The sequence below is a fragment of the Lycium barbarum genome, chromosome 8 (genome assembly GCF_019175385.1).
Source record: "Lycium barbarum isolate Lr01 chromosome 8, ASM1917538v2, whole genome shotgun sequence".
Taxonomy (NCBI): domain Eukaryota; kingdom Viridiplantae; phylum Streptophyta; class Magnoliopsida; order Solanales; family Solanaceae; genus Lycium; species Lycium barbarum.
The window spans coordinates 1,007,530-1,020,239 of record NC_083344.1 but is presented as its reverse complement, the minus strand read 5'-3'; the positions used below and the strand labels follow the sequence as shown (position 1 = coordinate 1,020,239).

The following is a 12,710-nucleotide window of genomic DNA, read 5'->3' as shown; positions in this document are numbered from 1 at the left end:
CAAAAAAATTCGATAGCTTTTCAAGATATCAACACATGTAAATCCTCTTCTTCTTTTTAGTGCAAGCCTTCCTCAATCTCGGGGAAACATTGAGACTACTGTGTAGGCCTCATTGAAAAAGAAGATTAGATGTTCAAAATATAGTCAAAGATACCAATTCTCTTCTGTGGCTTCTTTTTTTGTTCTGGCCCCGAAAAACCTTAAGATGTCGAATGATTTGATTATCTCGTCCATTTCTCATGTAAAAAAAGGAAGAAACTCCTTGGTATTTTGTTATTTTGATCAATGATCATATATAAATCACTCTTCGTTTGCTAGATCTATATCTTAAGTAACCAGAACATCCATAATAAAGCGACTCTCTCATACAACTTTGCCTTTTTAACACACCGGGATTGAACTTGACGAATTAAATCATATGATTTTAATTTTTAATTTTTTCTTACTTGCTCTGTTTGTCCTTAGGGCCATTATACTCTGTTATGAAACTTCTTCAGGGATAAATTATCACCAAGGAAAAAAAGAAAACAAGACCTTAATACATGAAGTATTTGGTGCCATTCAAAGATGAAATAAATCAAATAACACAAATTTTCAAGCGACCACCTATGTTTCATGAATTTTTTAAGTCATTAAGTGAACTTTTTCGTAGTATTTGAAAAGAACAGCATCAATAATATGAAAATTCTTTGAAAAATTGAGGAAACATCACTTGAAGATGAATGAAATTCATTAGCATCTTTTTATTTTATTTTAAATTATCCAAACTAAACACTCAGAGAACCAATGTGGGCGTTTGGTCTAGTGGTATGATTCTCGCTTTGGGTGCGAGAGGTCCCGAGTTCAATTCTCGGAACGCCCCATTTAGTTTTTCCCTCACCTTGTTTTTCCCTCACCTTGTTGAAATGGATCATTGCTTTTCACTTACGCCATATATTTTTATCCATGCGATAGTCTGGGGCTAAAGAGCCGGAACAACATGTTCTTCCTGAATATTTTGATTTAAGGCTAAAGAATTTTGTATAGCTATCATATAATATGCATCTCTACTTAGGTGATAGATAAAACTTTCGAACCTTAGTTGTCCGCTCAACAATTTCATTAAAAGAGCCTTCAAACCATTTAAGACATGGTTATTGGTTTCTCTTGTTTTTAGTGCAATATTAAGATTGATATGAATTATAATGAATGGAGTTGGTGTTGAGTAGCAGGGCGGATCTACTTTGGGGTCAGGGTGTTCACCTGAACATCCTCGGCAAAAAATTACAGTGTATATATCGAATAAATTTTTTGTATTTATGTACATATATTAATTTTTGAATACCCTTGGTAAAAAATTACAGTGTATATTTAACTTTTTTTTTTTCGAACACCCTGAATGAAAATTCTGGATCCGCCACTGTTGAGTAGAGAGGTGATTTGTCTTCTGAATGAAGATGGGGAAGGGGAAAAATGAATTCTGCTTGTAGGCCTAACTGAAAAAGACTTTGGAATTGGCTTAGAGGCTCAAAACACATCCACATACATCATCTCTCTTATCTCCTTTCTCTTTGTGATGGACCTAGGCCTGTTAACCGGTTTGGCCTTACCGGTTAAACCGGAACCGGAACCGGTAGAACCGGTTAACCGGTTCCGGTTAACCGTGTAATGGTTTACCGGTTCGGTTTCAATATTTTGGAAACCGGAACCGGTTAAACCGGTAAAAATTAAAAAAAAATATAGTATATAGTACATATATATAAGTATATATAGTATATAAATATATATAGTATATATAGAGTATATAGTACATATATATAAGTATATATAGTATATAATTATATATAGTATATATATTAAGTTATACACATATATAAGTATATAAGTATATATAGTATATATAGTATATAAATATATATAGTATATATATTAAGTATATGTAGTAGATATGTATATATAGTATATATATATATATTAAGTTATATCTATATATAAGTATATATAGTATATATATTAAGTATATATAGTAGATATGTACCTATATATAAGTATATATAGTATATATAGTATATATATTAAGTTATACACATATATAAGTATATATAGTATATAAGTATATATAGTATATATAGTATATAAATATATATAGTATATATATTAAGTATATATAGTATATATAGTATATATATTAAGTTATACACATATATAAGTATATATAGTATATATAGTATATATATTAAGTTATACATATATTTATAAGTATATATAGTATATAGTACATATATATAAGTATGTATAGTATATATATTAAGTTATACTTATATATATGTATATAGAGTATATATATTAAGTTATACATATATATAAGTATATAGAGTATATAGTACATACATATAAGTATATATAGTATATATATTAAGTTATACATATATATAAGTATATGTAAGTTATACATATATATGTATACGAAAAGCACTATTCTGTATTGCTGACTTGCTGTTAGGCTGTTAGTCAGTAAATATTTAAACTTTAATTATAAAGTTGTATAACATATGAAAATATAGCTACAATATACAAATAAATACTATAATATATATATAATACAAAAAACAAAAAAAAAATAGATTTTAACCACTTCAAACCGGACCGGTTCCGGTTTGAGGTTTAAAACCGGTTAAACCGAAACCGGTTAACCAGTTCCGGTTTTTTAACCGAAACCGGCCGGTTCCTTAACCGGTTCCATAACCGGTTCCGGTTGGAACCGGTTAACAGGCCTAGATGGACCAGCATGTAAACATGTCGTGTTTACAATAAGTAAATGAATACATAACGTATGTTTGTCATTCAAACCTTTACATAGTAGTTATGATTAAGTGGCATATGTGTTCTTACTTCAATTGTTAACTCGTATGGTTAAATCGATTGGTTTTGTATAAACATCATGTACAAATAGGTATCTCCCGATAATGACTTAGTAGGTGTGGAGTCTCCTTCCATCATTTGGGATTGGAGAGATAACGGGATTCAACCTGACTAATTGAAATAGGATATGATGTTGAATACTTTGGCTTCTTTATGTGTTTACTTCTTTACACTTTGCTTTCTCTCGGTGAAAATTCGGTATCAGATATTATATTTATTTGTTGTGCCAAACCAATAATACATGCAATGTTTCTCTCTATTTTTTTTTAGTTGCATCTCTCATTTCCTTTACTGAATTGTTTGATTGACATCTGGGCGTTTGGTCTCGTGGTATGATTCTCGCTTTGGGTGCGAGAGGTCCCGAGTTTGATTCTCGGAACGCCCCTTAGGGAATTAACTATAAGTTTTACTTTTTTCACATTTTTATTTGTGGAACTATCATGGTGTCATGGTCCTCATTTTTTAATCAAATTTTTAGGGTGTGAAAAAAGTAAGGAGGAAACCTTTTCTAGACAATGTTTTCAATGTTGTCATATTTGGTTGGTCAAAATATTTTGAAAACATTTTTCTTGAAAAATAAGTTACTTAAAAATGAGTAAAATGATTTTTCTAAGGAAGGTAGAGAAAACAAGTTTCATTAGTGATATTCCAAGTTCATTGCCTCCTAATCCCTCACTCCCAGAACATCTATATTTAGAAATAATTTAACTTTATGAGATGATTTACAACGATACAAATATTTAAGATTTGTTTTGGACCACACATTTCAAAAGTCTTAATTTATTTCTTAAACTCCGTGTCAAGATAAACTAAGACAATCTTTCTGGAACGACGAAGTAGTACTTTATGTAGTTATTATTAATAATAATTTAGTATCGAAAGAAATGATAAATTTCTCTTGATTTGCTTAAATCGACAAGTAAAAAAGAAAACTTAATATAAGAGTCAAGTAAAATAAAAAGGAAGGGGTATTTTTTTTTTAATTTTCACCCTTGTCCGGTACCCGAATTGAAATTCGATTATATCCAGTTTCGCATCAGATAAGACCCAAATCTGGGAAAAGAGCTACTACAACATATTTTTTTCATACTGAAGATTCGAACCCGAGACGTCTGGTCAGGCGGTGTAATTATTGGTGCCAGACGGCCAAATGTGTTAAAAAAGCTTTCTTTTATAAGCCAGTCCACGTATGTGTACCATTTCCCTCCAAAAAGTTTCTCATCAAAAAACTCAATTTACCATTTAACAAAACCTCACTTAATACACACTGTATCGACTATTTACTAATCCCTAGTGAGTTCGATTATTCTAATCTCTCTGCAATCTTGTGTTACTAATCAGGTGATTAATTTTTCACTTCTATTTTAACTATATATATATCGTTTTAACTGTTTTTACTGACCTTTCTTCAATAGTAAAATAGTATTAAATTTCAATATAATCGTTACGTTCCGTCCCAATTTATCTGAAGGTGTTTGATTGGGCACGAAGTTTAAGAGAAATTTTGTGGCTATAAATTATTTCACTGTTTATAATTAAATTGTTACTAAATGTAGAAAGATGTCGTTCGTTTTGGGACTGACTAAGAAGGAAATGAGGGGAGTATTATTTAGTAATATGCGGATTCAAAATTATTTATTGCTTGTGGATGATTCGCCTTTGATTATTCTGATGTTGTTGTTGATGATGATCATGATTCATGATAAAATTAAATATTTTGGTTTGGTATGGTAATAATTCACAGTTTATTGTCACGAAAAAATTTCAACATGATCACGTGTGTAAATGTTTGCGTAATTGCTATTTTTGTTGTTGATTTTGCAGAGAAAAGTTGACAAAATTAGATTTTGGTTCAGGTTGATCAAACATATTGCTTCTTAAATGATGGCAATTATGCTGTTAGGGTATTCTATAGATTATAAATTTAACCGTAAATTACAAAGAGCTTGTTTGGATGGGCTTAAAATAAGCAGCTTATAAGCTGGAAATAGCTTATAAGACAAAAAAAAAGTTGGGGTAGGCTAACTTATTTTTTTTGGCTTATAAGCTGTTTTCAACTTATAAGCTGCTTTAGATAAGCTAAGCCAAATGGGCCCAATTATTTTTTTAAGCTTATTTTATGCATAAAATGGCTTTAAGCTGACCAGCTAAACACTCAAAAAAGCTGAAAATAGCTTATAAGCAACTTATAAGCCAATCCAAACGGGCTCAAAGTCCGTGAATTAGATTGTCATTTCATTAGTAAAAAAAAATTGTTTTTTTTTTTGTGCACAACATGATTACTCCGTCTATCCTAATTTATGGGAAGGTATTTGACTGATTGTTACGAAATGTAGAAAGATATCATTCTTTTGGGACTGACTAAGAAGGAAACGAAGGGAGTATTACTTAGTAATATGAGGATTCAAAATTATTTATTGCTTGTGGTTGATTTGCTTCTGATGTTGTTGTTGATGACGATCGTGACGAGGATATATAACTGTCTCCTAGTAAAATAGTTGAAATTTCAACATGATGGTATGTGTATATGTTTATGTATTTTCTATTTCTGTTGTTGATTTTGCAGGAAAACTGGACAAAATTAGTTTTTGGTAGCTACTGCTTCTTTTTCGATTTCTTTAGTTCATTTTGTTTTGAACTGCTTGTGCTTATATGATCTTTTCTCGTCGTGTTTTCTCTTGAGCCGTCTTTCGGAAACGGCCTCCCTATCTTCCGAGATAAGGGTAAGGTCTGCGTACACTTTACCCTCCCCAGACCCCACATTGTAGGATTTCACTGGGTATGTTGTTGTTGTTGGTTGATTAAAATACATTGCTCCTTGAATGACAGGCTAGGAATTTCAAATGGATTGACAATTGGGATGTTAGGAGTATTCTACAAATTATTGATTGAACTGCAAAAATTTAACATATGCTTAGCCACATAGATTAAATTTTCGCTTTTATTTAACTATATCGTCGAAGTACTGTTTACTGCCCGTCTCCCTTCTTCAATGGGTTGTTGTTTCATTAGGCATGAACAATTTTTTTTTTTTGCATTTTTGTACAAATGATTATTTAGTGATTTTTTTTTTGAGATTATTTATTGCTTGTGGTTGGATGAACTTCTGATTATCCTGATGAAGATAAAAGTCTCCTAGATTTCAACATGATCGTATGTGTATACGTTTGTGTGTTTTCTATTTTTTGTTGTTGATTTTGCAGGAAAAATGAACAAAATTAGATTTTAGTTGAGGGTTGTCAAACAGATTGCTCCTTGAATTCATATTTTGGTCTGTGTATTTGCTATTTCTGTTGTTGATTTTACAGGAAAATATAACAAAATTAGATTTTGGTTGAGGTTGATCGAACACATTGCTCCTTGAATGATAGGCTACGAATTTCGTAATGGATTGGCAATTGAGCTGTTAGATTATTGTACAGATTATTAATTTAACTGCAAATTTGCTAAGTCTGTGAATTAGGTTAAGGTAAAGAGGAATTACGGATATATTTTTCAAATCTTAAAATTTAGCTTACCCACTCCCCTAAAAAGTTTACAAACAGATTGAACCAGTGTAGGTTAGTTGAAGGAGCAATAACTGACTCAATCTAAATATTTTTGATAATTGGAGTAGGTTATATGAGTCTTATACATTAAACACACAATCTGCTTTAGGGCATTTGATCAGATTTTTTTTAACATGCTTTTGTGATCACAGAGCAAAATGGAGTGCAATGATCAGTGAAGATTCATATAGCCTACCCCAACTTGCTTGGCATTGATGGATAGTAGTTGTTGTTGTTGTATTTTGTGATCAGAGGACAAGCTAATAACGGACAGAATCAGAGCAGAATGGAAGCTGAGAATGCATATACACTTCCCATGTATGATACTTTTAACATTGAGAGTTCTACGACTGGAATGGAGAACCTTGATTTTTCTGCAAAGATTTTGGATATCCCTGATTGTGTTGAAAATGAGAATTCTCATTTGGCAAATGAATGTGAGGAAGCGGTTGTCCTTGACAGTGACGATGAAAGAAGGCACCGTACTGAAGTGGAAAGTATCTCAAAGTTGAGATCTTCTGATGATACAAGGTATAAACAGCGGCTGGATAAGTGGAAATTCTCACCGGCTTCTCGACCAACCTATGTGGGTAAGCATTTGTCTTACAAACATGTCCTTTCACTTAATATCATTCTTATAATAATCCAAGTAATGATATCTGATTTATGATCATTTACTCATTTGTAATCCTACTGAACTCTGTATCTGGCAACTTTCTAGCTCAATGTACTCCTCAATGCATTAGCTCAATATTCTAGCAGCTGTCCTGCAACATATTGAAGGAGGACAACTTGTTGTACATGTTTATGTGCTTCGATGCCATTGGAAATGTTGGTTTTAGGCTGTAAATTGCTGAATGGACTCATATTTTACTGTTGTCGTGATTAAACATTCCTCACCAATTACTGGAATACCATCTCATTCTCACAATTATGGAAGATAACCATGTATTTTCTGAGATCAAAAGCAAGAAATGTATAGAAATAAGGAAGCCTTTATGATAGAAGCTACTAACAAACTAATGACTTGTCAGTGATATATGGCATAGTTCAATTTTCAGTTTGACTTGAGTAAAACATATCTGAAGCTTAAGTGTTGAAGTTGATCAGTAGCTATCAACATAATTCATGGCTTAACTATTTCTACATAATTGAGAAAGTCTTCTTAAGCCAAATCTTAATAGCTTCCTTGATCGTCATAGCATCTTTCGATGCGCATGTCATGAATTTTTTCTATTGTGTATCTCCTATTTTTTATTGCACATTGAATCTTGTCTATATTTTTATTAGGATGTCTACGGAGGTCAAAGAATCTATTTAAGTATATGGATTCAGCCAGAATCACGACTAATTTTGAGAATACTAATCAACAGAAGCAGTTTTCTGAGGTTAGTGGCAGGATATCTTCACAAGTAGATAAATTAAATGCTAGTACAGAACCAAGAGTTGAAGAGGATTGGTGTCAGGCTGTTGAAATAACCAAGGATGAAATCTTCGAAGGAAATGTGGAAAAGGAAGCCTTAACTGGTTATGGTATGGATGGAGATAAAGATTTTCCACTTCATTCTTGTAACACTGAATCTCAAATACCTGAAGAGTTATCCGAAGCTGACGCTCTGGACTTCGTCGACCACTATCTGTCAGTTTACAATGAAGATGCACTCAATGAAGTCAAAGCTGCACGGGCGAATAAGATCATATCGCCTCCAATTTTCAGCCGTAAGGGACCTCAAAGATTGGCAAGCAGAATGAATGTTCAAAATGCAGTAAAAAACTCCAGAGTTTTTGACTGGCCTGAGAGGCAAAGTGATAGTGGAAACAGTTCTTTTTCAAGACACAGAAAGATATTGACCTATCACAGAAAAAATTATGGACCGGAGAAACAAAAAGTATCAAGTGTCCAATCCAGTAAGGAGCCAATGGAAAGTATGATAAGGAAGTTGGATGAGCAGTTTGATAAGGGGGCATTTGAGCAACAGGTTGAAAGTGAGGGAAATCAATCAGATGTATTAGATACATATGATGTTGGCTTTGATACTCAGATGGCTGCTGAAGCTATGGAAACTCTGCTATATGCCCCTCCTTTGAAAAGTGATGCTGTTTGTACCCCTCGCTTTCCAGAAATAAGCCTAGTTAAAGAAGGGGAATATCCTGAGCGAGGTTTCTCAAGAGAGTTTATCATTGATGATAGTTCATCAGAACCGACTGAATATAGCTCAGCTGAAATAGAGCTGTTAAGAGGCAAAACAATAGGTTTGCCAAGCAGAATGAATGTTCAAAATGCAGTAAAAATCTCCGGAGTTTTTGACTGGCCTGAGAGGCAAAGTGATAGTGCAAATGGTTCTTTTTCAAGACACAGAAAGATATTGACCTATCACAGAAAGAATGACAGACTGAGGAAACAAAAAGTATCAAGTGTCCAATCCAGTAAGGAGCCAATGGGAAGTATGGCAAATTTAATTAAGGTGGAACCAAACTTCCTAAGGAAGTCAGATGAGCAGTTTGATATGGGGGCATTTGAGAAACAGATTGAAAATGACGGAAATCGATCAGATGTATTAGATACATATGATGTTGGCCTTGATACTCAACTGGCTGCTGAAGCTATGGAAACCCTGCTACATGCCCCTTCTTTGGGAAGTGATGCTGTTTGTGCTCCTCACATTCCGGAAACCAGCCTAGTTAAAGAAGGGGAATATCATGAAAGAGCTTTCTCAAGAGAGTTTAACATTGATGATAGTTCATCAGAACCTACTGAATGTAGCTCAGCTGAAATAGAGCTGTTAAGAGGAAAAACCAGAGGTTTTTCGTCCGTTGTTCATCGAACTAGGCATCAAGTATCTCTAAATTTCAGGAGCTTGGAGTCTGAATTTCCAAAGAAAAGAAGGAAGCCGCATGAGGTAGGAGAGTTAAATGACAATTTGTTCCAAGTGGCTGCTGTAAGAGGAAAAGTTTCCAAACCTGGTACTAACACATCAAGGAAATCTAGAAATGTTAGCCTGAAGAAACAAGGAGAAATTCGTCAAAGTATAGCAGCAACATTGAGTCAAGTGAAACTGGAAAACTGGGCCTCTAAAGGGAAAAGGACACGTACATCATATTCCTCAATTTGTAAATATCCCGTCACAAGTCAACAGATGATGCCCATGGACTTCAAAAGAGTTGAATCTACTGAGTCTGCCAAATTAAATGAAATGACCTCTACATCCACTAATATTTTGACAAAGGACATGAAATCTGACATAGTGTCAAGCGGAAATTCAGATCCATCATACAGTCTTAATGATCACAAGAAAGGCAAGCAACACTTGAGAAGTCTCTCTAGATCAACTCTTACTCAAGAGCTTATTAGATTGGGCTATGCAGAGAAATTACCTGATTTTCTGCCCAGAGGTTCACGACGAAGAAAATGTGAAGGTGACGTTCGTGTTTTATTTAGCCAGAGCCTGGATAGCAAATTAATCAAGCAGCAGAAAAAGGTACTGTTCCCCGTTATCTGAGATATCTTTGCCTTTAACTTGACGAAGTGCTTGGCAACGATTAATGTTTTTCTAATTGCCCTTGGATGCAGATTTTAGCAAGACTGGGATTTATCTCCGTGTCGAATTGTTCTAATGCCACACACTTTGTCACTGAAAGCTTTGTTAGAACTAGGAATATGCTAGAGGCCATTGCCTGTGGAAAACCAATTGTAACACATTTATGGCTTAACAGCTGTGGGAGAGCAAGCTGTTTTGTTGATGAGAAAAAATATATCTTAAGAGATGCCAAAAAGGAAAAGGAACTTGGTTTTACGATGCCTGCTTCGCTTGCTCGTGCTAGAAAGCATCCCCTTCTAGAGGTACGTGTATATAATTGTGTAGCAAATCTCATCTAAAATTTTAGTTGTTTGAAAAATGTACTTTTAATTACTTAGTAACGACTTATTCAGGCTATCTATCATAAGCTTCATTTTTTCCATGTGAATTAGCAGGATCAAAGAGTCATTATCACTCCAGGTGTAAAACCTGATAGAGATACCCTTCTAAGTTTGGTCAAGGCAGTGCATGGTGAGGTACGCAACCATGGCATTAATTTGATACCTTTTTAATGTTGTTTTATTGCTACTCTTAATGTGTGACGATTGTGCATGGCGAAAAAGTCATCCAAGTTCATAAATTCCTTTTATTAATGCATTATTGGAAATATTATAACAAGTATATGTCAGTTAAGGAACTTTCTTTTCCTTTTTTTTCTTTTAATCTTTAGGTGGTGGATGAATCTAATAGTAAAATCACTTATGATGATCTATTAGTTATTTCCTGCGAAGAAGATCACAAAATATGCCTTCCATATCTGAAAAAAGGTATGATTTCATTTTTTTTTTCACGCTTCTAGCAAATAACTGTTTTTTTGGAATTAATGGCAATAAGTATCACTATTGCAGGATTTCCGGTTTATAATTCAGAGCTCTTGCTTAATGGGATTGTTATCCAGAAACTGGAGTACAATAGGTTTGTATTGCAAAAAGAAAACGACATTTTCTATCTGTTTCCTCTTTAGGGTCAAAATTACCATTGTTTTTGGTGCTCTACTTGCTTAAAGATTTTGTGGAGGGGGAAGGAGGGGGGGGGGTGGGGGGTGGCCGCATGTCTTTAGATTTCATCTGAGTGCTCAATTGTGTTATTAGTGAAAAATAATTTTCATCTAGTGAATTGAAGCTTTATAGTATGCACCTTGGTATGCCTCGTCTTTTCAATATCTAAATGAATTCTTGGCCAAAAGAAGAATTACTAACATCTACTGTGGGCAGCAATTTTTTGCATAACCGGATGATTTGAGAAATTCTATTGAACTGTGACTAAAATTTGGCCCTTTCAATATATCTGCATAAAATGCTAGCTTGCTTTCTATGTGCTAAGTGGTTGAAATGTCTGAATTCTTAGCATCGAGCAGTTAGTCATGACATGAAAAGGCTTTCAACTGACATCTACTTTTGCGAAAATTTGCACAAATAAGACGCTTTGTGGCTGTTTAAATTTTGTCCCTGTTTAAGGAATTTGTGCAATCCAGTAAAGATTTGTGAACAATTTAATAAGATAGGAGAATGAAGATTGTACTAAAGTTATGACGCACCTGTCATAACTTGTTGAAGAGTGATATTTCATTCTTCTGGGTGTAGCGCCAAAGTTATTTTTGCACAAATTCCTTAAACGGGCACAAAAGTTAAACATCAGGCATTAAATGATCCTATTTCTGCAAAATCACCCCTACTTTTGTTATCTATCGGAAGGGATTCTGAAGTTTCTTATTTGCACGGCAACACCCATGCAAAAGATTGTTATATCACTAATTTTGGAATCAAGAAATTTAACCTAAACCCCTGCTTAATTTTAGTACATAGTAGTTAGTACATAATAACACAAGGTTAAACGAATTGGATGTTGTTCTAGGATCATTTTTAGTCATCTGCACTTTATTTGGCATTTGGACCATCTACTGGAGAATGCCTAACTGGTTGACTTCCATTATTGATTTTTCAAGTACAGGCATCAGCTTTTCACAAAATTTCATGACAAAAGCTGTAAAGAATGAACGACAGTCCTATATTGACAAGGACGAGCTTTTTTCACAAAGGAAGCTTCGCGCCCAACTGCTTGTATATTGGTTGAAAAATGCTACTAGTCCAAGAACAGATGATAATATCCTTAGCAGGGAGGTATTTCTGGTTATATTGATAAAGTAACTAAGTTCTCGTAGTTTGTCCAGAAAAATTTGCCATCTTATCGATTCCCTTGTAAATTCACTTGGTTTGCTTATGGATATTATGACTTTTGAACAAATGTAAATGCACGATGTTCTTTTTGTTTTTATTATGAAAACTATTATAGAAATATTTTACTAAGGAAAATGATTAACCACAATGTGGTGTGAAGAAAATCTAAGGAAAATCATTAGATTGTTTTCCACCACTTGGTATACTGACACAAAGCATTTTAAAAAGGAGCAAAAAATCCTGTTAAATTTTTTTTCTTTTTCATTTCTTTGGGAATTTAAGGTACCCTCGCCCCTCCAATGAGAAACAGTATAAATGTTTTTTTTTTTTTTTTTTTTTTTTTGCCATATAAAAAAAGTTAAAATTCCCTTTAAAAAAGGCAAGTTACACATTTGGCCGGTTGGCGAAAATAATTACATTCGCTAGCCAAATAATCAGTCTTCGTTATAGCTCTTTCCTCCCTTTGCTTTGGTTGCGTTTAATCGCAATTAAAGCAAAGAAAGGGT

General features: G+C 33.6%; 1 protein-coding gene and 1 non-coding gene across 3 annotated transcripts; both read left to right on the top strand.

Moving 5' to 3' along the window:
* Positions 1-790: 790 nt before the first annotated feature.
* Positions 791-862, top strand: TRNAP-UGG (transfer RNA proline (anticodon UGG)). The gene has a single exon. It is a non-coding gene; the product is annotated as a tRNA-Pro (tRNA).
* A 3,229-nt stretch (positions 863-4,091) lies between these two features.
* On the top strand, positions 4,092-12,322 carry LOC132605610 (uncharacterized). Of its 2 annotated transcripts, none has more exons than XM_060318758.1 (8): positions 4,092-4,242; positions 6,602-7,039; positions 7,740-9,928; positions 10,021-10,290; positions 10,423-10,503; positions 10,698-10,794; positions 10,876-10,942; positions 11,978-12,322. In XM_060318758.1, exons 2-8 carry the CDS (start codon positions 6,736-6,738, stop codon positions 12,021-12,023), a joined length of 3,054 nt encoding a protein of 1,017 aa, XP_060174741.1. In that variant the 5' UTR covers positions 4,092-4,242; positions 6,602-6,735; the 3' UTR covers positions 12,024-12,322. The 2 variants fall into 2 exon arrangements, with proteins under 2 accessions (XP_060174741.1, XP_060174740.1); XM_060318757.1 differs by having other exon boundaries at positions 10,420-10,503.
* The last annotated feature ends 388 nt before the right edge of the window (positions 12,323-12,710 follow it).

Bases quoted from the DNA above. Each gene is read 5' to 3' on its own strand.
- LOC132605610 (XM_060318757.1), top strand. From the start codon at position 6,736: ATGGAAGCTGAGAATGCATATACACTTCCCATGTATGATACTTTTAAC. The intron at 7,040-7,739 runs GTAAGCATTTGT...TATTTTTATTAG, and splicing joins TTCTCGACCAACCTATGTGG to GATGTCTACGGAGGTCAAAG. The intron at 9,929-10,020 runs GTACTGTTCCCC...CCTTGGATGCAG, and splicing joins TAATCAAGCAGCAGAAAAAG to ATTTTAGCAAGACTGGGATT.